Source organism: Anser anser (genome assembly GCF_964211835.1).
Source record: "Anser anser genome assembly, chromosome: 5".
Lineage (NCBI taxonomy): Eukaryota > Metazoa > Chordata > Aves > Anseriformes > Anatidae > Anser > Anser anser.
The window spans coordinates 5,857,695-5,884,555 of NC_139725.1; the positions used below are offsets into that span (position 1 = coordinate 5,857,695).

At 40.9% G+C, this 26,861-nt stretch overlaps 1 protein-coding gene across 12 annotated transcripts in view; it reads right to left on the reverse strand.

The window, feature by feature from the left end:
* The window catches only part of PLEKHA7 (pleckstrin homology domain containing A7), a 149,869-nt gene that overhangs the window by 122,462 nt on the left and 546 nt on the right, over positions 1-26,861 (reverse strand). Inside the window, exon 1 of one of the 12 annotated variants that reach the window (XM_083838628.1) lies at positions 20,666-26,819. The exons of 10 other annotated variants lie outside the window; for them this stretch is intronic. In XM_083838628.1, the coding sequence (XP_083694754.1) occupies positions 20,666-20,682 (17 nt within the window). In that variant the 5' untranslated portion in view covers positions 20,683-26,819. Of the gene's footprint in view, positions 1-73; positions 26,820-26,861 lie in introns of those variants that run through there. One more of the 12 variants, XM_083838630.1, reaches the window with a different exon arrangement.

The window sequence follows — 26,861 nt, forward strand, 5'->3', positions numbered from 1 at the left end:
CACACCCCTGTAATTCGGTTTAGGCTGCGAATTTGTGGAGAGCACTCAGCAGCAGCACAATCTCATTTTCTACCTTAGCATAAATGTCTTCTCTCGAGCTGTAGGGAAGACGTGCCATCTTGCAGGACGGGCATCCTTGGAAATAAGCTGGTCTTGTCTGAAACTGTTAGGCGCCCTGTTTTGTGAAATGTCACACCAAGTACATTCCACGAGAAGGAATGTACGTGGTGTCCCTGCAGAAACCACAAACACCCACCATGGCTGGATATTTCAGCGTTTCTTTGTATTTCTTGTTTGGAAGAAAGGACCAAAACATCCAACTTTTACAGAAGTAACTCTCTCCACACCAAAACAATGGTTTGGCATTTTCTGAAGTTCTAGAAAAAGAAACAAACTCAGTTTCCCAATCTCAAAGGGAGCAAAAAATCAAATGCCAAGCAGTCCCACATCTCTCTACAGGGAAGCCTATAAGCCATAACTATGTACCCGAACCTATCGGTGACCTAGCCTGAGTGTCTGTGCATCCTTATATAACAATCAGACTCTGTAAATGGTACTTTAAAGCCTAAACTATTTTGAAACCATGCATATCTGTATTCAAAACTGCACAAGGAATCCATTAACTAAAAGCATTTGTAAAGTGCCCATTTATTTAAAAAAAAAAAAACACTCAAGAGCTTAAAACTCTTCTCATAAACCTAAACATCATTTAAAAAACTGTTAATCTTTCCTATCTCCATCCGAGGATTTTTGGCACACTAAATTCATTTCAAAGCTCACATGAAAACCAAGGTAAGCTTTCACAAGTAAACTATTTTTTTTCTTATACATTGTTTTTATTTACTTAAAACTATTTCAGTTTGGCTCAGTGATGTGACAGGTGTAAAAAGCTATGGTTAGGCAAGAGATATTTCAGAAAACGAGTGTAAAAAGATAATCAAATTAATTACTTCAAATGGGAAGTGTATAAAGCAGCTGTTCAAGGGGCAACTGCCAAATCTCAAGGAACGCCTAGTCTCTTGGGTGTTCTAAATCTCTGCTACTTAATTCTCACCTGCCATGCAGTCCCAGTAAATGGTCGTTTTGTGAAGGGCTTAAGTCCAACAAAGGTCCCATCGCTACTGGAAAGAACAGTCCCACCTCCTGTGCTCCCAGTGCTTGCTCAGCACCACCACTGGTGCTTGTGCAGCCATCCAGTGAGGTGAGGAGCAAATGATTCAGCTGAAACTAATCTCTCATAGGATTTATTTTTCACATAGATCAGAGAAGTGAGCTGAAGCATCAGGCTGCTAAACAAGCGTTCCAGGACTGGTTGGGAATGGGCTGTAAAGGAAACGTTAGTGTTCCTTTCACTGACAGCTCAGCTTTAAACCAGTTTTAGTCCCTCACGAAACTTACTAGCTAGCTAATTTGAGTTCTTCTCATCCACAGCAGCCAGGATGGGACTTCACACCTTTCTCTTCTAATGATAGTGAAGAAGTTGAATTAATTGGCTTCCATAACACAGTCATACAGTACTCCAAAGCCCACCAAAATCAGCAAGCTTGAGATTGTACCTTTAATGACCTGGAGCGGTAAAAGCACATAATTTACTATTTTTGTCCTTTGCTTCTATAGAAATGCTCAGAACCTGGAGCATATTAATTCCTTTGACACTTCCACGTGCTGGATATAAATAGCCCACTGCCTGGTGGCCCAAGCACATAGTACCCCCCTAATAAAAACAGCACCACAAGAAAGAAATTCCTGCCAAGTTTTTAAAAGCAACAAGATTTTTTTCAGGGCACCATTTAAAGCTTCTCATAAAATACCATGCACATGCTTCTAACGGGATGAGGAGAGCAGGCTTAGCAAGTGGTACACAAGAGAAAACAAAAGTACAAAACAACTCAAGGTCAGTTGTTTTCAAAAGCCTTGTTTCTTCTCCCCATACGCTTTACAATCTGAAGAAGAGTTTTACCATCATCTTGCTTTCAAAATAGGTACTGTATTACCCCCAGTGCTTTCTTCATGGATTTTCTGACCACAGTCAATCTTGTTCTTCATCTTTCACTTAGATATGCTGACAGTATTTTGCCACTGCTTTGGAATTTGAAAGCTCACAACAGCTATTGTCATAAATGAGAAGCAAAAGTGGGGACTTCATTGAACAGCCTAATTGTATGCAGGCAAAATGCATTTTAGAGCCAAACCAAGCGCTGAAAAACAGCAAGATATCTGAATCTGTTTAGAATCAAAACTTTGATTAATCCCAGCGAGTATCTTAACTAAATAAGAAAAGAATAGGAAATGTTACAACACAGAAGCAAATATTCACTTTGAAAGAATAACATGAATTTTAAAAGGCCAACACTACTATTTTCTTTCACACTCATTCCTCCATCAGTCCCATACTAAAGGGAAGCTGAAAGCACTGGCTAACAAGGAGAAAGTTCTCCCCTCTGGACCCAAATCAACAAGCCCCAGAATTGACAAGTGGGTACTAATTTTAGGAGGTTCATTGAAAGCACTGAGGAAAGAAAAGCTGTTTACCCAGAACAGTTAGAGAAGTACGTGACTTTTCTAGTCCTGTACCTGTACTGGCTGCCTAAGTTGGCAGAAAGCAGCGGCACATTCAGTTTGCACCTAAGACAGAGCATGGGATTTACCTGTACATCTCTGAATGTCAGTAGCTGAGCTAGTCATGCACTGCACTTCACAGAGGAAAGAAAGGGAATTGGGAAGAACAATTTATCTGATATATAATTTATCTGATATATCTGATATATAGTAGGCACTTTAAGATGGATGAACCTGCCCTAGAAATGCCTTTCTTCTGCTGCCTACAAATGAACCTGAAAGCGACAATCTCAGGTGCCATCTGTGTTACAAACGTCTACAGTTGGACAAAAAGAAAAAAAGTGCGTGATTTCTAGCTAATGGCTTCAAGACTGGATCAAATTTATCTTTAATCTTCTCCATTTACATTTTTAATCTAACTGTATTAACAGGCTTTATATACATACACATGTATGCAAACCTGTCCTTAAATGCATAAATAAATATAAATATTCTACCAAAGTTCCTTATTCTCAGACTGCAATGAAGAGATATATAAGCTAAAATATTAAATACCAAAATAATTTATTTAATCAACAGCTCAATGTTCTTCAGCCAAGATCAGCGTACTGTTGAATCCCCCCAGATCGCACAGTATTTATTCTGACAGATACAACCACACAACATTCACTCAACACCTGGAAGTTTCTCTCTTCTAAAACTTGCACGTTTTTAATTATTTATTTAAATTTAATGATTTATTAAATCAACAGCTATATATATATGGTATAAAAAATCGAAAATAAATATATGTGCATATCTATATATTAAATGCTTCTGAGGAAACGCTGCAGCAGCATATTTTGCCAACCAAATTATGCTGTTGAGGAGGTTTATAGAGATAGGAATACAGAGATACTGAAGAGCATAACTAAGATCGGTCGGTTACTGAGAGCCTTCAGGATCCGATTACGTTAGGAATAGCCAGCAACATAAAGGAAGGAAGGAGACACTGAACACTAATCTCTGCCGAATCTGAAAGCTCATTTAAAAGGTTAAATTAATATCACATGAAAGCCTAGCAAAGAAGCATTTAACCATTTTCTAAGGCAGGACTGCAGCTTGTGCTAGATTAGATTTAGAAATAATTGAAAAAATGAAGGCATTACACAGTATACAACTCCCACACATATACATGGGGAGAATACACTGAATTGTAATTTGACTACTTGATTCTATCTGTAACAAAATCACCTAGAACATTTAAAGTAGTTGGTCGTACTCGTACTCCAAAGTTGAAAAAAAATTACTTAGTCACCACATTAAGGGAAAGCATCACTAACCATAACTAGCTCTTCGGAGTGACAATTTTAAAACATTACTAATCAAAATACTGGAGAGGAACAAGAGAAATCTGCAGGCTGTGACAGGGGGACGCAGCACACAGAGTAACAAATACTCTATCTGATAAATAAACATTACCTTACAAACTGCTTTTCACTTTAGGTTCCCATTTTCAGAGATGCATAAAAACATTGTAACAAGCACAAATAAAATTTTTTCAAAGCTTAGTTAAAAATGGACAGAAAGGTATATGGAAAACTGTCTTAAAAACAACATTTGTCACTTATTCCATTCATTAAGGACTTTTACAGAAGTCCAAGCTGTACACTGGCATTCAAAGGACTTGCTGCAACTTCCACATAGCCTAAAAACATAACTCTTTTACAAAATGTTTGGCTATGTTAAAGTAAGATATTTTCTGAATAGGCAGAAATGATGTTTCCTTCATAAAAACATTCAGTTTTAAAATACAGAACTCTGAGAGTCAAGTTTTCCCAGTTTTAATATATTCCTTCGCACACCTCAAGCGTTAAACTGCAGTAAAAATGCATGTCAAGAGTGTGACAACATACAGAAATGAATCTGCAACATGCAATTATAAATACATTAATTTTCAAGAAATTTAGTTTTTTCATTTCAACAGAACATTATTTGGCCTTCCTCATTCTCCATTGCTTAAAACTTCACTTAAGAATTCTCACAACCATCAGCACACTCAGCTTACTTTGAAGACTATAACTAAAAGCTCGTTAAAAGGAAAAGGGAGAGACAGATTGTGGGCTTACCTCAGAGAATGGAAACAGTTTCTAGAAAAAGTCATGGGATATAAAATAACAGAATAAAACCTTTAATTTTTATTCAGCATTTCATTCAAGTATGCTAATCTCTACTGTGCAAGTAAACAAACATACACTTTTAAAAAGTTTTGCTCTATTTCCCACGCAATTTTCTCCTCCTTTCTGTACATATAGTCACTAATACTCACTACTGACGGGTACTGTGGTAGAAATCTCATCAGAAAGGATGACACGCACATTCTGGATAAACGTTGTAGGCATGGAGAACTCACTAGCTTTACAACACTGGTGAGAAGGGTGGTGGCATCTGAAAAGCGTAGTTTCAAGATCAGTACCTTACTTACAGGCAACATACAAAGCTCCTGAACTGCCAGCTTTGACTTCTGGTTCAAGAGAGGACTGTTTCAGCGATCACCGTAAGAGCAATGGACACATCTCTATCTACAGAATTAATACAAAAAAATGCAGTACATTCAGTTCCTCTACTGTGAAGCATTTCCCTATGCGCTTCCTTCTACATGTAGTCATGGTCAATACTCTTGTAGCTTACCGACACCTTTTTCTTCTTTGCAGGACTCTCGGCTTCCTTGTCCTGGAGGCTGCCGTGCTGCCTGCCGAGCTCCAGCACTGCCCAACACAAATCAGAGCACTGTTTACACATTCCTACATTTCTTCTGCGTGGCTGCAGAACACAACAGTATCTCCACTACTTTTTCAGATGATTACGACTCAGATAACTGAATGGAACTTACGAGGCACGCATAATGAGAGTTAATTATATTGACGTGATGCAACTGAAGTTGTGGTCACACAAAATCTCAGCTACAGTAACAGCTACGCAGACCTAGCAAATCCTCATGCACAAAGCAACAAGTATGCTACAACCATGTTAAACACCGCAAGACGTGACAAACATGTACATCAGCACTACTGTAAGCTGTACTAACCTAATACATGACAAGATTTACCCAAGTCTTCTGCACAAAATTAAATGTGCATATAGAAAACCAACCTACCATCTTCCTACGAAACGTTAGACTAACTATATATGAAACCTCTCCGGTTGTGATATTCTTCCAAAATAAGCAGCAGTAACTATTTTCTCAAAAGTGAGTTGTTTAGCTATATACATTTGATAATTTAAGTATTCACATAAGCTCAACTCCAACAAGATTCAAAACTGTGAACACACACACAGGCTATCATCCAATTTCGTTATTTAGCTTAAAAACAAAAGGCCTAACGAAATGCCACAAAACACATGACAAGTTTGAACATTAACTGCTAAAGAAATTACATTTTCTAAAAAGGCACCATTGAGGTCGTCTCGCCAGCTGAATCATCACCAAAAAACGTTTATGTTCATTAACGAACCAGGACATCATCCATTATAGTCGAAGATACAACATACCCCACAGCAACTATCAAGGAAATAGGCCAGCAAATGCAACTGCCCTTATCTATAACAGTATATACACTTAGTGTATAGACAATACAGACACCTTATTTTGTGCCAAATATCATAAATAATATGGTGTTAAACTTTTCCTTATTCTGTTTATTAAATATTTGTAGAAGAGACTTTGTAAACAAGCGAAGCTTTGATATATATGCTGCTATTAATTGTTCAGCTACTTTAAGTGCAGGAATTGGAAGCCACTGATGTATTTTAAGGAACACATGAAAAGACGTAGTTCAAGTCAAAAGGTTATTTTTGTCCAGGGTAAATAAAATTATTTTCCCCTGCTTCCTCCTCCTCAAAACCCTGGAACGTCACATATAGAGGATTTTATTAAAGTACAATGCCTTCGGTGAGGCACTCTACTCTGTACACAAAACAATTTTGTCTGCAATAAAAGAGCAGCACATGATACATTGAAAAGCACCGCAGGTAGTAACACGTACATCATGGCCAAATGAACGTTCCCAGGATTTGGCCCTGGCTTTAAACCACAAAGCAGACATGCTTGTTATATCCTGTAATGCCATACCGTTTATTTTGGTAACTACTATATTTTATTTCCCGCAAAAAGTGATACAGTAATCCCAGAAGTAAAGTGAGAACTACTATTTACTCATTTATAGACCAGGATACAGCTGATGAGTCTCCTCACAACATCGCAGAAAGGCTTGTGTCCAAACGTGGGGTGTTCGGGAACAGTCGCTCACACTCTGTCCCTCCACTAATTCCTTCCCTCTCCTGTGCTATAAATTGTGAAATGTAAAATTTGTTTGGCACCATACAAACACACCATCCATTGTTTTAACAGTGAAAAAGTGTAAAAAGCACGTATGACTTGGAACATATCAAGAGCTTTTCTAAAGAAGTTATAGTGTTAAATTAGAAAACTCTTATGAAAAATACTCTGTCTATAAAGCACAGTCTATTCAATAATGAATCATCTTAGCTGAAGATACTGTTTTCCAAACCCATTTGGAAGGCATCAGAAGCTAAACACGGTTACTACTTGAGCAGTGCCATTCACAGTACACATATGAACAAAAGGAATCATTGTCTGGTCTGCCTAAGGCTGACTGCAAATACACTACAACGGGCCCGTTATTGTACTACCCAACAGCTTCAGCAATTGGCAGTAATGAAGCTTTAACAGAACTTCCCTGCAATCCACTGCTCGGTTGCTGGCCAGGTCTCCACTGGAGATAACACAGCAGCATCTCCGTAAGACCGTGCTGTTCAGAACGTGACTTGTGACAAGACATTTAATGTGCCTTACTTTCTACAAATCCCATGTGGTTTTTCCTCACGTGTATGGAAACAAATTCTGTAGTTCTACGCTGATGCTAATGGTAAGTCCTGTCATTTCCACACGTGTGTGCGTGGGAAGAGGGAAGGTATGTTTGTTTTTAAATACAGCTAGCACAACTTGTCATCGTTCCCAGACTCTCGATTGAGACCAGAAGGGTTTCTGACAGAGCGCTTCATTGGCAGCATGAGATCCGAGCCACGCGTGTATCTGTAGGCACGTACATCTGTTGCAGAGGTCTCTGGACCGCTACCAACTTCCCCTTTAGTTTAGCACCAATTTATAGCAGAATTTATAGAGGAGGACAACACAGATTCCATGAGTAATCCAAGCAAAGCCTCAATTAACACTGTCAAAATGATAATTACTTGGTGCCAATTATGACAGTACTTCTTCCATGGACACGCTTTAAGAATCCAGGAAGCCAAAGACTGGTTAGCCTTTACTCACTTTTGTTCAGTCACACTTTCTTTAAAAGCACATGGCAAACCCTAATCTCCAGTAGCTTTCTACGTTTTTCATTGTTGCCCCTAACACTGTGAAAAGAACCCAGCTTTAGTTTGGAACCACTTCTTTTTGCACTTCTGTGCAGAAACAAGTTAAAAAGATCTAAAACTGGGAAAGTAGGAATACATCAAATGTTTGTAATTACCACCCTAGCATTAATAAATTCTTCCTAATGACTAAAACATTGTTCCCAAGGAGTAAACACTGCGAGTCACCAGCACACGCACTTGCTCATTCCAACAAGATTAAAATTCCGCAACAGCCTCCAAGTGAAATTGTTAGAAGACACAGGAGCCACTGCACAACCCAGATGAACAATCTGCTCAGGACAGTCTTTCTCTCAGCATGTATTCAGTTTGCTATTTCTTTTTGCAAAGCACGTACATTACAACAGTGTTTTCACATACTTTTTTTTTTAAGCCAATAAAGTAGGTTTTCTTCTAAAAGAATAAAACAAGCGAAGAAATAATCTCATTATAGGCAAGCGAGCTACAAAACCAGGCACGCCAAGTGCAAAAGCACATAAATTTCAGGAAAAATATACAGCACAATAAAATAAAATCCCAAGAGAGAACCACATCAGCAGGAGAATGAATGCTTTTCATAATGAACCATGGCAAATCTTACAGAATAGCATTATTAAAAGTTAGCATCCATGTTATTCAGCTGATGTAAGAAAATTATTAGTGCCAGTGTACCCCTCCACAAGAAGTATTTAGAAGGCTTCAACCACCCTTCAAATAACCATGCAGACGTGCTGCAGAACAGCACAACAAAACCACATTTGTCTGTTTTCCTGATGCAGAGCGAACTAGAATCACAGAATATCCTGAGTTGGAAGGGACCCATAAGGATCATCGAGTCCAACTCCTGGCACCACACAGGTCTACCCAAAATTTCAGACCATATGACTAAGAGCACAGTCCAAACGCTTCTTAAACTCCGACAGGCTTGGTGCAGTGACTACTTCCTACTTCCCTGGGGAGCCAGTTCCAGTGTGTGACCACCATCTCAGTGAAGAACCTCTTCCTGATGTCTGGCCTAAACCTCCCCTGCCGCAGCTTGACACCATTCCCTTGGGTCCCATCACTGGTCACTAAAGAGAATAGGTCAGCGCCTGCCCCTCCACTCCCCCTCGTGAGGAAGCTGTAGGCCGCGATGAGGTCTCCCCTCAGCCTCCTCTTCTCCAGGCTGAACAGGCCCAGTGACCTCAGCCACTCCTTGTACGTCTTCCCCTCTAGGCCCTTCACCATCTTTGTAGCCCTCCTCTGGACACTCTCCAGCAGTTTCACATCCTTCTTGTACTGTGGTGCCCAGAACTGCACACAGTGCTCGAGGTGAGGCCGCAGCAGCGGAGAGCAGAGCAGGACAGTCCCTTCCCTCGACCGACTAGCAATGCCGTGCTTGATGCACCCCAGGATACGGTTGGCCCTCCTGGCTGCCAGGGCACACTGCTGGCTCATGTTCAACTTGCTGTCAACCACAGCCCCCAGATCCCTCTCTGCAGGGCTGCTCTCCAGCGTCTCGTCGCCCAGTCTGTACGTATAGCCAGGGTTGCCCCGTCCCAGGTACAGGACCTGGCACTTGCTCTTGTTAAACTTCACGCGGTTGGTGATCACCCAGCTCTCCAGTCTGTCCAGATTGACTACTGACTTTTAAAGACACAACTTCAGTATGAATTTGATTTATGAACCTGTGTATTTTAGAATGCTAGTTCAAGGGCAAAAAATGCCAGTGACTGAAGTAAATAAAGCTAAAGGTCTTCCCGTAACTTAACTTTTCGTGGACATAGATATGATATTTATTTTCAATCTGTAGAATACTTTAATGCTTTGAGACTAATAATGCATGGGTTGATTATAAGAGTCATAGGAGGGGTGTTGTTTGTTTGTTTCACTTCCATTGTGAAATTGGTTGAGCAAAAGCTATGTTAAACAACCTATCTGTGTTTTGCTGCAGACAGAATTGTTGCTTCACATTTCCACTGTTGTTTTTGTAGTATTTGTAAATGCCTTCCCACCAACCCGAGAGCATGAGCAATGGTTTGCAAGGCTTAAATCAACACATTTAAAAAAAACAAACAAACTAAATCCTACCACAATTATGCTCAGTGTTCAGTGAGATCGGAAAGCCCCTGCAGATTAGTTGAGCTCGCATAACAAATCCAACCCGTCAGAAGAATTCATCTGGCTTATGTGCTCTTCCTCACTGCCATGTTTCCTAAGGAATGCACAAAACATGAGGGATTTCATGTGGAATAAGCTCTCCCAGCATTCTGCTCCTACAACTCCTTTTTACGAGCAGAGAGCCCCGTTCCCCCATGACAATGGGACGTGGGGATGAGGACGAGCCACCGCAGTGCCTCAGCATGCCCTCTCAGAAGAGGAGAGCCAGGTGGGAGAGGCCTGTGCATTGGTAAGAGGACAGATGCTCACATGGACCTGGCACAGCACGCATCCCACCACACGCTAAGCAACGGCGCACAGCATCCACCCGTGGTGAAGACGCAACAAGCATCGGGCTCTGGGGTCACTGGAAGAACCTGGCTTGTCCGACTGCAACGGGTGGGCATCTCTGAAGGACACAGCACGTCATACTTACCGCATGCAGTATGTGAGTCCAATTATATCGCCCGTTTACGATATTGTTGACTGACAGCAATAGAATGTGAACTCTATAAAAGGTTAGCATGATGGTATCTTGCATTTGTTGCAGTACACTGCAGTACTTACAATACTTCTAGTTACATTTCCTCTGCTTTTATTATTCCTGTATTCTATATAACTAGAACAAAAGGATACACTGCTCTTATGCGTACAATCTTCCATGCTGAATCACCTTACTAAAGTTACTTGTTCCAGAAAGAACTACAGCATCATATTTTCTCCATATCCCATTTAATTCTTTGTAATCACTACCAGGCAGACCATTTATTTAATCATTTATATATTAACCTTTATTTTATTTTATTTTATTTTTATTTTTAATTTATTTTATTTTATTTTAATTATTTTATTAACTTTATTTATTAAAGGCACAGAAGACAGAATCTAAAAGAATCTACTCTGAATACTTAGGCTTTGTGTAACTACAAAAAGCACTGAACAATTCAATGCTAACTAGGAACACAAAGATGCCAAACTATTGCTTTTTCGTTATGAAACTAAGGAGCTTGGAGAAAAGAAGCATCATGTCAATTCTATTTTTCAACAATACACCCAAAGTGAGACATTTAAAAGCACATTTATTCCTTAGTAGCAGCACAGTTGGCACCAAAACCGCCCTCTTGTGGCACAGCAGAAGCCTGCAGAGCCTGTACTCAATTCTTGCAAAGAACAATTTAAAACAAGCATGTATTTCTCAGGTCTTGTTTTGAAGCTAAAATGAAATAGGAAAGCATGTAATAAACTGAACTTAAACTGCAGACATTGTCCAGAATCTGAAGAAATGTTTGAACTTGGTTTCTCTACATGGTGCTTTTGAGTGTTACTGTAAGTAGCGGGAGCATCTGGTCCCTCCTGTAAATCTAAGGATAATCAAACTCCTTAGGAAAGCTGTTCTGGGAACTGAGCACTGGTCCTTTGATGGATTCCTGAAAGGGGAATTATCATGCCATTTCAAGTCTTTTTTTAAAGACTGTGTGTAAAAACAGCTTTGCTGGGAAAGTACTGGTGCATTTCAACGTCGCCAACAATAGGCAACAACTTGCGGGCCTGCCTCCCTCCCATCCCACAGACTGCCGATCCCCAGGGCCGTACTGCAGGCAGAGCAACAAGCGACAAGCAGCATCACTGCACGTTGTCCCCCAGGGAGCACAGCTAACGCACTGCTTATTTCTCTGCAAGACAGGAGTGACCGGGCAGGCCTCAGGTCCGTTATCTGTGGAGGGGTCTCCCCGTGCACGGACAATCCAGCACAGCTCCCAGCTCACTCTCAGATCACCCCGGGCTGCATTTGCCCACCGCTGGGGACGCGGGCCAGATTATTGCTGAGGAGAGTCACCGGCAGCCCGTTTCCACAGTCTCACTCCTATGGAGGCAGTCAGAGGCGAAAGGTGCTGCTCCGTTCTTCCAAATGCAGCCGAAGTAGGAAACAACTGCTTGTAAGCGCAGGAACACCAGATTTCAGCTGCCAGGGAATTTGTGACAACCCAGACCATGGTCGTATTTCCCTAGAACACGCTCGAAATGCCACACGCAGCACTGCTCAGCAGAACAGAGGAGTGAACAAGCAAGCCTGAGAGCCGAAAACCCCTTTTGTTCAAAAAGGAAACTAGCTATTCAGTCAGTATTTTTACCTCAGTGTGATGATTAACAACAACCAAAAAAAAAATACACAGCTCCTTCTCAGCCTATTATAATCCCTCAACCAAAACCCAAAATTTCAGCTGGAATATTCATACAACCTTAGAAAAATAACAAAACATTTTAATGATTTGAGTATCTGAAACTGTCTCTTTTCAGACAAAAAACCATCTATGTTTGGTTTATAAAAAGGCATTTTCAAAGTTCTCAATTGAGGTTCCAAATTACGAGATAAATTTGTTAAAAATATTTATTAAAAATATTTTTAATAAAGTTTTTACTTAAACATCAGCAAAATTACTTTGTCACTTCAGAAGAGCACAGATAAAAAAAAATGGACAAGCATCACTAAGCATTTTCTTTAAACTGGTTTGTACGGAGCTGTGGTGCAAGTCTTCCTGCAAAGAGTCGGATGCGTGCACTGTTCAGCAGACTGCCTTGTGTCCTGCAGCAGCCTGGGACCGCCTCCCAGCCCCAAATCGCAGATCCGCTTATGCAGTGGTCATGGAAACGCACAAACGCACACGGCTGACACTGAGCATACAAGCAGGTTCCCCGGGACAAAGCCCGCTAACCACACTGCAGAGCTCCTCGGAGAGTTCAGGAACTACGCAGGAGAATCGTGAGACCATTTACCAACCCAGCATGCCAACACCGGAGATCTGAAGGTTTTGGGGTGGTTTTGATCACTGTGCTCATGCTGCATTTTCAGTAAAGATTCTCAAAGAGACGAGAATCAAGAATCATTAAGCTGTACTCTTCTAGGCGTACAAGTTCAACAGCTCTTTTGTTTCCAAGATTAATCAATTTTTCCACCCTTTTGAAATCAATAAATCAATATTCTCTTTCACAGTTATCCTAGTTCGTGTCTGTTTTCTACATCACAACCCTGCTACCTAAAAGGAAATGTTAACAACCAGACACTGAGTAAAACTATCCCATAGGAAAAAAACTGTTATCTGGTCAAAACCCCAAGCTATCAAAGCCAAAGTCTTTCATATAGTTTTATCTAGCTCTCCTTCATTGCTTGCAGAATATAAGGAACTCATACACACATATACACGCCCATATAAAAGGAGTGGTATGGGTCAGGAAAGAAGGGAAAAAGAAATCACCAGGTTTCCTTATTGCCTCAAAACAGCTGTGAAGCCACACCTCAGTCTCCGATCAGTGGTGCTGCAGCTTTGCACAGCTTCCTCTTCAAGCAGCGTTCCTGGTACATACGGTAACAGTAACTCAGCCCAGACCACCAACCTGCGCGCTGTCCCCAGATGTCGGCAGCTCTCTTAGCCTTCTGCTCCTGGAAGGAAGCCCTCAGCCTCCGTACCCACCCATCTCGACCCAGCAAGGCGCCACTTTCCCCACGCAGGCAGAGAAGGCCTTTTCCCAAGCCCTACAGGAAATACCTCCTCACAACCCTCGAGCAGTTGAGTGCTAAGGTCTGCCATTTGCAGCTTCGCTTCAGCGTGCGCATGCTGAAACAAGCTGTGTTGACTACGCAGGCCACAAGCATCTGCCTCTGACCTCCTAACAAAACAGGAACACTTCCCCAGCAGCAGCAGCACCTACGCCATGGCCAGTACCAACTCTGTACAGAAGGCGAGCATTTAGCTGCCCACTGTCGATCCCTGACTTGTTTGCAGCTACTCCGAACAATTAAGACCACATATGATATAAGACACCATTACACAAGCCACCTTTAAAAAGGCAGCTGTGATATTTAAGATAAGCCTCCTTAGCAGCCAACCTAAGGAGAAGCCTACTTTTATAAGAAATGTTGATTTTTTTCTCTACGTACATACTAAGCAGTGGCTCATTTGAGTGGGTTGGTCTGCCTTTTTTCCCCAAGCACTCAAATACTTGCTTTCCACAACAGAAAATCTCCAAAGGCTGTTTTTATTTCTATAAGTTTTTCTTTATTTCCAGAGAAGCATTACCTAAGTATAAACCTGTTTTTCATGCCCTGCAGAAACTGTTCTTAACACCTTTGGGGAAGGCAGGGCGGAGGGACAATCGAGAGCTAGAAAACTTGAAAGGCCATTCCTCTGCTGTGGAATTTCAGATTAGGCGTAAACTCTTTCCTCTAACTTTTAGATCTGTTGAGAAGCAAGTATCCATCCTCTTGACTAACCGGCTTAAATAAATGCTTCACCGTAAGAGTTGCCCAGGTCTATGTGAACATAAAAGGTCCACACTTCAAACAACAATGGAAAATTAACAGGACAACTCTACAAGCTAGAAGTTTACTGACCTTTTAACAGCTGAAACAGGAAAAAAAAAATCAAGAAAGACAGACAGAATTCTTCCTACTGTTTTCCAAAGCTTTGGGATCTTTTTTTTCCCTCAGCATCAAGCAAAATACCCAAAACACAAACATTTCCTTAAACCCATTTGTCTCAATAAGCAGAGTTTTTTGATGATCTTGTTCTACAAAGATGGCAAGTGCTCACTTCTCGGAAGATTTTCCTAGTATGAGATACAAAAAAAGCTTCCACTACACAAACCCTCAGAGTCTTTGACCTGCTGGAGCTTTCTGAAGAATACTTCCTTTAAAGCACGAGGAGGAGGTTAGCTACATCGTCATAAATGTATTTTAACATAAACACATTTAAACACCAACTGATTAGGTAGTGAAAATAATTTCACTGTTCAAATCTTCCAAGATGAGAGCTCTGCACCTTCCTTAAAGAATGGAAGCCATTATAAATGCATTTGCTATCTTAGATGGAATGACATGAAGAAAAAAAAAAAGTCACATGATTTTTAGTTTTCATACATACAATTTAAAATTCTGGGTTTTGTGTTTGGTTGTTGTTGTGTTGTTGTTGTTTTCCCCCTAATAGCAAACGAAGTACAAAGGCTTGTTTTTAAGAGCTTGATGTGATCAGGAGCTATTCAAAATGTATGCACTTATGATTCTTTAAACACGACAATACTGCACAAATCTTTCTTACACTATCAGAAACTTCACATTTTAATGAGTTAATTTAACTTGCCCACAACACATGGTGATAAAATAATTCTTGTACCTCTGAGCTACTTTGCAAAGTTTGTTTAATGCTTTAGCTTCCTGGCAGGCACAGAGAAAATATTTCCTCTTCTTATTCAGCTAATTTAGTCTACAGCTATGTCAGAAGCTGAGAAAAACTACAGGAAAACACTTACACTCATGTTCATTTTGCAATTTATTACCAGGTAGGAACAGAAGAACAAATTCACAGACTGAGATTAAAAGCAGTCTGAAATTAGAACATGACATCAAGATCTACTGTTTACAGTGATCTGAGGCATTCATAAAGAGTCTATCAAGAAATTCACAAATCTATTTCTATAACGTATCCATAAGAAACAATTTATGTCAGCTCAACTCAGAAATGAAATTCAAGTGGGACCCACATATTTGTTTGCCACGACTTAAGCTGTTTTGGGACCTCTACTCCAGATCACCAAACATTCATTTCTGGAAACACGGGTGCAGCATGAAATAACCTCTGAAAGAATTCTTATACCATATTCAGAAAAATCCAAAACATGACACACAAACAGCTACAAATAAAGAAAGCTACTTCAATTGTTAAGAAGGGTAAGGTTAACAGATAGAAGTAATTTCACTTATGAAGTCAGAAGTTCCAACTAATGCTAAATTCCACAGACTCCACTTTGCACAAAAAAGAAGTTTTCTTTGCCTATTAGACAGAAACTGTTTTTGTCTACCTCACAAGTAGTTAAAAGCTTCCAGGAAGGTTGTTTGCTTGTACACAAATCCATTCCTACATGGCAGGTCCAGATGTTTCCTAACCATTTATTTCATACCTTTTGAACAGGGCTCGACCCCAAAACTTTGGAAGAACAGGTTAACTACCTTCAAACCAGATGAAAACACAAGGGCTTTCTTAACACTCTTATTCTACTCTAAGTCTTCACGTGGGCACTCTTCACAGACTGTAGCACTCAGAATTCGTACCTTCTTCAAAATTCTAGTCACCTCCCTGGTAGACAAGCCTTATACACCAATTTAGCATTTTCACTGCAAACTTCAGCAGCCAAAATAAATGGAATGTCAAGTTAATTGGCATGGAAGCTGCTGAGCTAAGTGAATAAAACAAAAATAAGTAATACAATAGAAGTGTAAGTTTTCATATATTTGCAGAGGTCAGCAGATTTCTACATATCTCTAGAACCAAGAAACCTTGTGGCAGAATACTTAAGAACTTGGTTAAATTAATCAAGCATAAAATTGTGCTTAATTTATTTTATCTTTTCACCTATGCATTTTACAAAATGCTGAAATTCACTAAGAACAACATTCTCAGCATGTTTCTTTAAATCGGTTTCACCCAAAACCATTAAGCAGACCTGATAACACGGGGAAAACACGTTCATTATCAGTACCAGAACTCCTAAAGGTGAGATGAAATGACAAAAGGTTAATTTAGCATTAACTTTAAAAAAAAAAAAAAACTGTCCACATTGAACTTTATTCCTAATCTGACTGTCTGCATTGCCCAGGTTTGGAATCATCACAGTTTATTCAGCTCATTAACAGAACTTCCTATTGTGCTTCTAATCACGTAAACCTTAAAAATTCATCAAGAATAAACCATCTGAAATTTTCTCTCTACAGGAAACAAACATAATACTCACTAACAGGCCATTAACAGTAAAAAATGTATTTTTTCCTACACCCACATAAAAAAATGTAATAGGCTTATTTACAACGTACCTCATCATAGTTACAGAAACCACTCTGGAAAGAGCTGTATGACAGCCTAAACAAATCTCCAAGCCTTCTCATCTCCCTACACAAACAAAATTCTCTTCTGTACATTAATAATTCAAAAAGTCTTGTTGCTTTATTCCTTACATCACTTAAAAACACAATCTGCATCTGCTTTTTTAAAAAAAAAGATTTCAGGCAGTGCTTCATTCAACTTCTACATCACCTTTTCCTTGAACTTCTGTTGTCTTCCTACCACACTGACACAGGAAGAGCACGCTGGTAATCAGAGACACCCCTTAAAGTGCTAACTGTAGTTCCTTAATTAGGTCTGTCAAGGAAGACGAACTGTAAAAATTGAACTCCTGTTGGCATCTGTAGATCGTTTCCCTGCGACTGCTGCTTTTGTGGTGAGGGAATAGAAAAGTCACGTTATTCTCATAAAGAAACTTCAACTTCCCCCTTGGTTTCTCTCTTCAGCCCTCTTTATTTATCAATACCATAAAACTGGTTATTTGCAACTAATTCAAAGCAAAGCTTTCCAACCCTCTCACATCATTAAATTTTACATCCTGTTCACCAGTCAAGAATTTGTTCTCCTCAGAGGTGGCAGATACATACATACATATATGTATTTATATATATATATATGTATATATATACACACACATATATACACACACACACATCGTTCACGCCTTCATCCGTGCCTGCTCATCTTCTCCTGCAGCTTCCAGACCTTCTCATTACCCGGGTATCCATCCCCAAGCTACCAGAACCACAGATTTGACCAGTGAAACGACGAGCATGTCAAGCACAAGAGCTGCCTGTTACATCTACAGAAACAGTAAAAGACTGAGATTCCTTACAAGCAATACTGATGCAGCAAAAGTTGCAGAAAATTGCTTAGGTGTTGGCTGTTTTTTCCTTTTTTCCAAGGCCCTTTAAATCCCCCAGAAACTCTCTTTGAAACAGTCTACAGTATGCAACACAAACATGGCTTCTGAATTTCACACCAACCAACCACATACTGAAGAACATGCCACAAACGTGATGGTCAAAAACATGAGTACTGGTTTACTTCTTCATCACATGGCATTGCCAGACAGCTCAGTAATTCACTTTTCTTTCCCCCACTCCGTTGTTTCAATATTTCCTTAGACAACCCAGTACTCTCCAAGAGTATGGAAATGCGACTCGCAAGAAAGCCTTTGTCCGAGAGGCAGATGCCCAGCTTCTCAACCCAGTTAGCTTTAAGAGCAAAACAAACAGGCAGTGACCCTAAAGAACGTCACACTGATATTAACACTTGGTAAGTAAAGATGCATCACTTTGCATTTTAACTAAGAACTCTAAGTACGCTGTCAAACAAATACATCAAAGCCTGATTTGATGCCTGCAATGTATTTATTAAAATAGTTTCATATGATGATTTCGCACGAGACAAGTAAAAATAAGCCACTGGTCTTTTTAAAAAACATTTTTTTATAAGTGAGCTTGAACTGAGACTCACTCCATGACTAACTGGACCAGCAAAAGGAAGGGGATCAGGCTACTCAAAATTGAATACTGAGACTACACGCACAGTGTTGAAGGAATAAGTCTCATCACTCTCTGAAAAAGTTTCAGATATTCTCCCAATCTCCAGAAAAATATGAAGAAAATATTAATGCTGCTTTCCCAATCGATGAAAATGACATATAGTGAATCACACTCATTAGTACAGTTCTGTCTGCAGATGTGCAGACACTGATAAAATAGAAAATTTATTACTCTAAGTATTTGGATAAGTCCCATTTTCTTTCCCTTTGATCCAAAGTAGGCATTGAACTTGAGCATCAAGAAATTAACCCTCAGAGCCCACATCTAAAACACCTAAAAAAACAGCTTTTAAGGACACATTAAAAAAAAAAAAAAAAGACAATGGCCTTTTGACTTCTGATCTACACAGGCTGATAAACAAACGCAGTCCCTCCAGCTTTTCTGTGCTCTCCGTGATGTTAACACCAACATCTTTAGTTCACCAAAATGAGTCAGCCTTCCACCCAGAGAAAGGGTTGAGATACGCTGCAGTTAAAAGCAAGTTCCTGCTCAAGCACTTGGCCAGTTTGAAGACTACTGTGAAACTATGACATTTTGAAACAAATATGTGGCTTGCAAAAAGCCAGTAGCCCTACATTTTTTTCGGATAAAATAAAATAGAAACTTATGAGCAGCTTTGCTGCTTAGTCATATTTGACAGTCCCGGTCTAAACAGAGCTGCCGGTAAATCACCTGCATGTTGCAACACCAATGCACATTTATAGAGTGCTCAGTACTCTCTTCTTAGGTCAGGATATTTGGCCTCTAGGAAGTAAATAAAGAGTAGTAATAAATGTCTTGGCTTGACACAGCACTGTAAATATGATTTAGTATCACTCAAATTCTTCATTTCAGCAGTGTATCCAGAACTCATTCAAAACTTTCTGGCATTTGTGGTTGTATTTTTTTAAGCTAAAGATAAATCCTTCAGAGATACAGATAGGCAACAAGGAAAACAAAGGCTTAAAGGAAGAAAAGCACATACCTACTACCTACTGGCAACAAGCTTTTGTACCTGTCTAGACAAGTCAGTGATGTTCTTGCCAAGTACTACGTGGCAGACACCCAAAAAAAAGAAGGGTTGGGAGCTTAACCAGATTCTTTTTGGTTTTTAACTTCTTTAATTAGAAATTTGCTTCTAAGGACAATATCTCAAAGCAGAAGTTTTGGAACTGTCTGATAATGCTGCAGGAAAAGACAATTAAGCTACAAATAAAATGAGGTTTTAGCCCCATCTTTTATCATTATGCAAGCCAAGGTCATAAAAGAAATTAAAAAGCACATCTAGAAGGCAAAGTCAAAACAAATTAGATTTAACAGTAAATTTGAATGTACAGTCATATTGGATAGCATCAGACGTGATGTTAAGTACATGTGAAACTACATCATTCCAGCTGGTCCTTGCAGGGATGCAGCATAACAATACTAAAGCAGTATACTTAGTCTGTACCAACGAAATGTAAATGTTCGAGATGATGGCATACTTTGATCAATAGTGAGATAAAAACCTCACTTTAGTGTAACCCATCTGCAGCGAATGGAAGGATTCGAAAATGCAGGGCACAGAACCAGGGAGAAAAACCTGCACCTATGTACTTCAAAGCACACACACACTTCTCCCTTCACCAAAGCACTTGCTAAGACTGTTTAGTATCACCAGACTCATCTGTAAAATGTACTTTTTTATTATCCATTATAAAATGCAAAGATATCTTGTATGATATATTTGTCCACAAATCAGTAAAGTTCTTTTAACTAGGTCTACTTGCTATAGAGTTCAATGGTTACTGATAGGTTGATGAAGCAAACTTCTTCAACAAAAGATGTACTGTTAATATCAAAATTCTGCTGTTCCATATATGTTAAATTATCTTTTTTTGATAGATGAGTAATAAACTAAACAAAATTAGAAGCATTGAATAGATTATCTATTTCCTCACCCGATGCAGTAGACATACTACACACTTCTAACATCAGTCTAAAATGTAACGCAAGATGACAAAAACATTTTTTAAGGCTAAATCTAAACCTGTATGTTACAATTGTGTTTATTTTTAGTCTTTACATTTCAGTGAGACTTTCAGAAGCACTGAAACCCTCACTGCAACATACCTCAAACACATGCACATGTTCAGGTGCCCACAGACTCAGCAAGTGCAGAAGTGGATCCTGCTTCAGGAATCAGGCTGAATGACTCAAGTGTGGTTTTGACAGATTCATGTTAAAGGAGCTGAACGTGTGCCAAAATAGGTGGGGATTTTGGAAGAATGATTTCACAGGCTAAGAGGATGCCAGCAGCTCTGGAGAACCAAATCTTACCCTGCTTTCTGAGCTACCACACATCAGTCAAATAACCCTAACCACGACAAAAGAAAATTCCTCTGTTTCCCAGACAAACTTTACCTGTCAGAAGCACTCAACGCCCAAACGACACCTCAACTAAGTGGGAATTATGCTGGAAATGTCATGTAAAGGAGGTCTTGTTGGTGTCCTCAGGTAGCCAAAATTCAGTTTTCCCAACAATTAAGCGTGTCTTTTGGAAGGAGGGCAAATGGGGACAGACAAACCCAGCTAAGTAGTTCTGGTGCAGCCTTGTTTAGAAACAAACAAAACCTGGGGCCTCCCCCGTACACTCCTTGCCCCCCCAGGCATGCACACAATGTTCCTCTTGGTACACGCCGCTGAATCGAACCACACACGGTGTTTGCCTTCTGCAGAGCTCCAACCCTGCTCTTCCAAAGGGCGCCCTGCAATTCAGGCTGCACCCGCGTCCCCTCTTCCCTTTGGCTGGGAGCTAAGGACAGAGTGCTTCTCAATACAGTGCAAGCAATACAATTTCCTTTTTTATACAGATCTTTTTTCCTCACTCTCCAAACAGATCACTTTTCCAATCATAAATTTAAAACAAAAAAAAAAAATCCAAAAAGCCACCATGGGTTCACCCAGCAGCTTTTCCCTTGCTGCCCCATTTCCTGCCAGTGAACCAGCAGAGGCCGCTGAAGACCGTCTCTGCTCCTGCAGAGCTGCAGGATGGGACAGCTTTCTCTACCCTTACATTCCACAGCAAAACCCAGTTCTAGCGTTTTTCTTCCACCTGTAAATTTATGATCTGTTTCTCCACCCATCTACAAATTACTCTGATGAAGTCCAGTCCCCTCAAGAGCAACTCTGAGCTCTAGGAGCCGCTCATGACCTAGAGACTGCTGCATACACTCCCTACCAAGCTTTATCCAAACCAGAGCCTCAGCTGGCGCTATGGAACCAGACGTTTCTTTCCACAAAAGTTTCTCCACGACACTTTAGAACACGCACAGCCCCTGCACTTTGCCAAAGACTACCCTCCAATGCTCTAATGGTGGTGACAGCTTGTGCTTTGGTCGGGTAAGTGGGCACGTGGTCCCAGCTACAGCATTTCTTTCCACTTGAGGAGCTCCACGCAACTCAAAGTGGCAATGCAGAGCAAGGACAGAGCGAAGTACTACACTCTGGCCAGCTCCTTGCAGGTGGATTTCACACCACTTTGTACTTACTTACACGCTAATTGAAACCTTTTATGTAAGCACGGGTCCAAAAACCACAAAGAACATCTTTTGTTTCAAAGATCTCATCATGAGGGATGTCACTGCTCCTCATTCACAGGACTTACGTGCCCCAATACCTTCTGCTTCTATAGCAATAGTCACCACAGGAAACACCATAAGAAAAAACAAACAAACAAACGCATTTAGAGCAGGCCATGGCATCCATGCAGTAAGTAGTGCTTTAGCCCACCTAGACAGCCACTAAAACGCAGCAGCCTTTGACATTCTACTAGGAACTGAGAAGACATCAATTTCTGTAGGGCAAAAGAAACATGGTGATTACACTTATTAATGAGATTATAAAACAATCTTCTCAGATAATCACAATGGCTGAACTCAATCCAGATGGTCTCTTCCCCTTCCGCCTCCTACGATTAAATAATCATTACCTGGGTATCATCTACAGCCCACATGAAGCGAATCCAAGCTCCGGTATGGTTTCCAGTGACAAGGTACCTGAAAGGATGCGTTTGGAGAACAGAACCACAGCTACGAACACAGGCTTCAATTGGGTGCTCACTAATTCCCCTTTTTAATATTTCCAAATGCTTGAAACCACATACTGTCTACCTTTCTATACACAATAAAAGCTTTAAAAAAAGAAAAAAAAGGCTCATTATGCAAACAGTTACAGACTTTTGCTACGAACAATGGCCCTTAAAAATGTCTCTTGTACATCTGCTGCTACCTGATGAAGATCCCAAATTGCATATGGTTCACCTCAAAACTGATTTCAGGAATCAGTCAAAGGGCTAACTTTGGCTGTTTAAGTGCCGATTTCCACGTGCTTGTGCCTAACTTCAAGCTACACTTTGAATGCAGTATTACCCTTGTGACACGCAGTATTATTTCGGCATTCTAAAACAACCTCCACAGCTTGCAGTATGCTTTTTAAATATATTTTAATACAAGTCTGCCAGGTATTAACAGTGGAAGAACAGATCCTTTTACATACATAGACATCTCAATCTTTCAAAGCTGTAAGAAGGTAACAAAAAAGGATTCTAGATTTTCACTGCCTTTCAACTTCCCAAAGTCTTTTGGATGATCAGAAAAAGACAACAAGCAAATTGAAAGAAAAGCTTGAACTATAATGCATACATGTACTGTTTTTGCATCACCTATATTTTTCCTTGCATGTCACAACTCCTTCCCCCGAAAGCATCTGCTAGCCGTGCTTCGTATCAGCAACCCAGCTACCTGAAACAACCCTAGCAAGTGTTGTAAATCGTCAAGTCAGGAAATCGTGAAGTCAGGAAAGGTGCCTGTCATACTGTTAGACAAAGCAACACCCGGTCCTAGGAGCACTCCTAAATCAATATTCCTCTTCAAGTGGATCAAAGGCTGGCATGCTAAGCAAATTGAATACTCCATTTCTGGGGTTAAAAAAAAAAAAGTTAAATTGCTGTTTTTCGCACATTCTTGTCATCCAAAGAAAAGAGGAAATAAGTCATACAGACAAAAAAAAAGTCTCACAGTTCAGGCAAAGGTGACGAAATTGCAACCTTTCATAATAGGTATCTATACTGAGTAGAGCTGAGCATGCCATGACTCTATTTGATTAACAAAGATGTTGAGGTTATGTATACAGAAAGACATAAAGCTGCATATAAAGTTATCCCATTTTCTCCTTACGGCAAGCTGTTTAAGTTGCAAATAAGCTGCAAAAGTGTGATTTTACTGAAACTACCAAATGGAGATCCAGAAAGATCAGTGTACATGTCATTTATTCAATGATTTAGTGATTTCAGTATAAAAGGCAGGACTACCCCAACAGGGTTTGCCATTATCAAGAAAACCTGAAAAATCATCAGTACAGTCATTCAGGAAGACCTGGATGTGCAGCACTGGGAAGAACTAGAATGAAGCTTCATAGATGACTTCCCAACAGAAATTACAGTCCTAAAAGTAAACACAGCTAAGGAAAGGAAGGCTCTAGATGTATCAGTCAGTTGGCAGCATTCACATGTGCTGTCAGTGTGGGTGTCTGCCCCAAAAAGGCAAACAAGCTCAAACACAGAAAGCTGAGAAATTTGTAAAGCCAAGAAAGCACTTTTGTTGTTTGAGACTCACAAAAGCTCATTCCAGTATACAACTCAGCTCGCTCACATGCAGCAAGGATGACTTCATACTGCAAGAGGTGCAGAGAAGGACTACGGATAATTCACCAGATGGAGAGCCCTTTTTAGGGGACTGGACAAAGAACCTCGCTTACTTAGTTGAGCAAAACAAGACTAAGAAGGCATGCAATTTCATACAAACATCTTATATAAACAACCAAAGGGAAAATAGCCCCCTTTTGCCCACCCTAATGTACAGGACAGCTGCTAAACTATCAAACAGCACTGGCACAAAACAAACCAAAAAACAGATTATAAACCAGAGCACATCAATTCAGGAAGCTCCTACCCATCCTACCCCCTGGAAATTTCAGAGCTCCCAGCACAGGGAAAGGGGAGAAGCAGCTTAACTGGTTTCATTAAGCTTGACCACCTTATAAGCCTTTGTTTTACTACATGATGTTTTGAGACTGTCCATAGTACTGAAGGAAAGAATAAATACATGGAGGTAAATGGACACAGAAATCGTTGATTTTTAAAATGAAAGACAGCTCACATCTAATATTTCGTTTAGCATTTTGATTACTAATGCACTAGAAATTAGTTATATAAGTGAAGTTAGTCTACGTATATTTAAATGTTTGATAACATGTCCCAGGGGAAATTATTTAAAATAGGAATAAGACTTAAAAGATACATAAAGAAATTGATCAACGAGGAAGTTACAACAGGTTGCACCGAAGTGGAAATTGTCACAGGAGACAGTGGTTACTTGTAGCATTCCTCCTAGCCCCATTCAATAAATTAGTAATCAAGGAGTGAGAATTAAGTACGTGGTCACGAAATTTCTGTGGATGACACCAAACTGGAAACTATCACAGGTACAGAGAACTGGATAGTTAAAGAAGAGCCCATGAGTTTTGTGGACAGGAATGCTAGTAAATGGTATTTAATAGTACGACGTGAAATCATGCATTTAGGGACCAGTAACCTTTTCTGTAAGCTGAGAACTCATCACGTGGAAGCAACATAGGAGGAACGCACAGAGCAATGAACTGTGGAAATCCTTATGTAAGGATGCTGATGCTTACACGAGCAAAAGAGGAGCTCAACACATCCACGTAAAAAAACTCCAGAGAAATTCCACCCTGAGATGGAAACAGAGAGGCTGGAGCTGTCCTGGGGGAATTATCACTGCTGACAAGGGTACTGCATCAGGTGAATCGGTGGTCTGAAATAGTACAGATGAACTGAGTTCTGTCAAAAATTGCTGTTGCCCCTCGCAAAACATTTTCTTGACTGAAGAGGACCAACTTTAACTTTTATTTATCTCTGTAAAATACATGCTCCTTTCCGAATTTCATTTCCTGCAGCAATTCCAACTCAAGCTAAAGAATGCTATTAGCGCAAGTTATGACAATGCACTGCACACAAGTGTAATTTAATGGATCTGAAATTAAAAGTTTTGTAATTGCCTGACAATCAAGATACAAGAACACTCTTCCAAATAGAGCAGCTGGGAAAAGGAACCGTAAGCTGATCTAAAAATTGCCTCAGTAAACTTTTGGACAGGACAGAGGAACAAATGGGTGTATTCCTGAGAAGCAGTAGTTCGTGTTTCTGTATTTGTGTAAAGGATCTGTTTACACTACACTGACAGCCTGGATAGGTACCATATTTTAGGGTTCCACTGGCCACCTGTGGAACCAGGAGGACTTTCATTCCTTTCTTTCAAGGCACTAGACACTGGCTGCAGTTTAAGAGCGGCTGCCATACGCAGTATCCAGCCGTGCCCCAGCGCTGTGCTGCTATCTCGCGTTCACAAGCCGAAGGCAAACCTAACCGCCCGGCACCCTGAGGGCTCCCTGGGTCAGCGCTGCCTGGCTTTTCCCTGCTTTGTAGAGTGGGGCCCGATGCATGTTTTCGGATCACCTGGACTTGTGTTTAACAAACATCCTACTACTGGAGGTATTCCAGATGCTTTCGGTCAGTCAATCCCTCCTTCTCCTAGCACAGGGCGGTTTCGAAGTTTGACCTTTACTGTAAAGCTCAGGTTTGTCAAAGGTTTTGGGGCACGCTCTGGCTTATCAAAACTGAACGTCTGTCACATGGGTGCCAGCAGCGGCCTGGGTTACTGTAACAGCCCCGTACTGAAGCAGCAAGGTACTCTGAGCGTTTTCCAGCCCGTTACGGTTAGTTTCCTGGAACTCATCTTACTTTTAGACTTCCCAAGGAAAACGCAAAGGCACCGCAGGTGACACGCAACCACTTACCCGCAGCGCCTCCGCGTTTTACCGACCTGACCGAACCCCGACCTTCACCGCAGCGCTCACGCGTGCGAGTTCGCGCTCACATTTCCGAAGGAGGCTCCCCGGAGCACCCTGTTTCGCTGCAGCATCCCTGCGGCTCGCACCAGCGGCGGCCCCGGGGCCCGGCTCCGCACCCTCCCGCACCGGATCTCCACGGGGCCACGCGCCTTAACCCCCCGGAGGTCGGGGCGAGGAGCGAACAAAGCCCCGAGCGGGCAACCGCGGGGGGGCAACCTGTTGCCGGGAGCGGCGAGGCCGCCGCTGGGTGCCGGGCCCGGGCCGCTCCCTGAGGGCTGCCCGCCGGGCTTAGGCGCCCCCCCGGGTCCGGTGGGGTCCGTCCCGCCCCGCGCCCCCCGCC